Source organism: Chrysochloris asiatica, unplaced genomic scaffold, assembly GCF_000296735.1.
Source record: "Chrysochloris asiatica unplaced genomic scaffold, ChrAsi1.0 scaffold00050, whole genome shotgun sequence".
Lineage (NCBI taxonomy): Eukaryota > Metazoa > Chordata > Mammalia > Afrosoricida > Chrysochloridae > Chrysochloris > Chrysochloris asiatica.
Window position 1 is genome coordinate 11645837 of NW_006408568.1, and position 2235 is coordinate 11648071.

At 50.7% G+C, this 2235-nt stretch overlaps 1 protein-coding gene across 1 annotated transcript in view; it reads right to left on the minus strand.

Moving 5' to 3' along the window:
- The window catches only part of MICAL3 (microtubule associated monooxygenase, calponin and LIM domain containing 3), a 137841-nt gene that overhangs the window by 38023 nt on the left and 97583 nt on the right, over positions 1 to 2235 (minus strand). Inside the window, exon 21 of the mRNA XM_006862724.1 lies at positions 2004 to 2141. Within this exon, the coding sequence (XP_006862786.1) occupies positions 2004 to 2141 (138 nt within the window). The remainder of the gene's footprint in view (positions 1 to 2003; positions 2142 to 2235) is intronic.

A 2235-nucleotide genomic window follows, 5' to 3' on the forward strand; every position in this document is an offset into this window, starting at 1 on the left:
TCGAAACTACCAGCCGCTCCGCGGGAGAAAGATGAGGCTTTCTACTCCCGTAAAGATTTACACCCTTGGAAACCCTGTACAGGGTTGCTATGGGTTGGCACTTAACAACAACAACAACAATTTCTGAAGAGAAAGCTCTGTGGAGAACAGTTCTGCTCTGACACACATGCCAATGGACTCAAGGGCAGCGGTGTTTTGTGTCTGTCTGCTCTCTCCGTAGGGCTCTGTGGGAAGACACCTGAAGACAGTGTGTGTGTGTGAAATTTTCCTGCTACATCTTTACAGAAGCGGGAAGTTCTTATCTTTTACCCTCAAAACAGCTAGTTGGTTTGAACTTAGCTTAACCCACTAAACCACCTGGGCTCCTTCCTCTACAGTTATCTGAACAATAAGCCTCCAATCCTGCCCGCCACCCTGTTCTTCAATCATTGTCCCATAAACTCCCCTTGAATTTGGACCATTTCCGTCCCTGATGCATTGGTAGAAATAGCACCTGATTCCTTTACTTTCACACCCAAATGCTACCCAACCTGATTTCAGCAGACTTTAAACCTAGTAAGAATGTCCTTTCAGCTTTGGCCTTTACCCAGCCTCTATTCACTGAAAGGAAAAGAAAACAATCAACTTTGTCTCTGTCCTATTGGCGGTACAGCACTGCCCGGGGTCTGCCCCGAGGTGGCGGGTGAGCAGCTGGTACATGCAACGCTGTCTGGGTGAGGCATGCCCGTGCCCCCCACCCACTTGGTCCACCCGACATGCACTACGACAGAGCAGTGTTAAGGGGGCCAGCAGAGCTGCCGAGAGAAAGAGAGGTTATGGTGAACTGGGAGAGAGCAGGCATCACCAGACTACCTCCGGAGACTGTTTCCAGCCAGGCCTGCACTGCTGCACGGCGTATGGAGGGAAGGTCGGGCACTGAATTTAAAAGAGACGATAAATAGAGTTACATCGGAGGAAGTGTTTCCATGGAGGCGAGCTGGTGTCATGCCTAAAGTCCAAAACAAGGGAAACTGTGATGATGTTACAACACAGGGGCCCGTCTGAGCCCTGGCGAGGAGTAGCGGTCCTGTTGGCGGCCTGTGTGATGGATACTCAGGACGCGGGAGGAGAGAGATAACACAAGTGAGATCCACACAGGCCAGTCTGGTGTTCCTGGAGGCAGTGTCTCTGTTCTTCAGCTTTGGCACAGCTGCTGTGTGTTTACAATGCTGCAAAAGGAATTAGCAGAGGTTGGTCTTGCCTGTGGGTAGAGACTGGGGCTGGGTAGGACCAAACATCCACTACCTCTAAGCTTCCTAAAGGCAGCGACCACTTTGGTATAGTCAGTCGCTTGCAGGATGTGTGGCCCGGCGCAGGCACAGAGGAACACAGGAAGGTTTGTACAAGAGGCAGAGGTAGATGAGAAGCATCTGTGTTGGGAAGATGTGCACACAGGGATGTGCGGGATGGAGACTGAGACGCAGCCTCCACATTCCCTCCAGAGTTTCCACTTTGCCTTTTATTGCTATTCCTTAAAAGAAATCAGAATAAGGTACATGTTCGTCTTACTGTAGAGAGAGAAATCGCGCTAGTTACTTTGAGGCCTCCTGAGATAAAATTCTTCTGAAAACATCTTTCCATTTCAACAAATGCTGCCCGCGATGCACACTCACTGGAAGACACACCCTATGAGGAAGCACCAAGAAGTCTCATAGAGTGGGGGAAGAACAACCCCGCCTGGAAAGATGGGGTGGGGGACAAGCAAACTCTTGGTTTTCCAAAGATCAGGTTTATCTTATGATTTTGTATCAGTGGAGGCAGAGCCAGGGACCTCTGAATCCATAGAGAACTTTACATATCCTCACACAAGAGTCAACAGCAGTGTTCCGGACTAACACCAGGAAAGGAAAACGTTATGCTGGTTCTCACTTGAATCCAACTCATGGTTCTGGCCTGCACAGGAAAGGCCTCTGTGGCAGTAAGGAGGGTGCAGGGGCTGGAGACAGGGATCCTGGAGCAGTTACCTCTAGAAGTAGAGGACTCAGAGGTTGGGACCATGAGCGCCTCCTCCTCTTTCTCACGGATGTGTGTCCAGTGCACATCGGCCTGGATTGCCAAGGGATCCTCGGGGTTTATGATCTGCCGCAGCCTCTGGTTCCCGGCTGGTGTACCAGATGGAGGAGATGAGGGAGGGGGAAGTGATGGGAAGGGAGGAAGGAAGGAAAGAAGGAAGGAAGGAAAGAAGGAAGGAAGGAA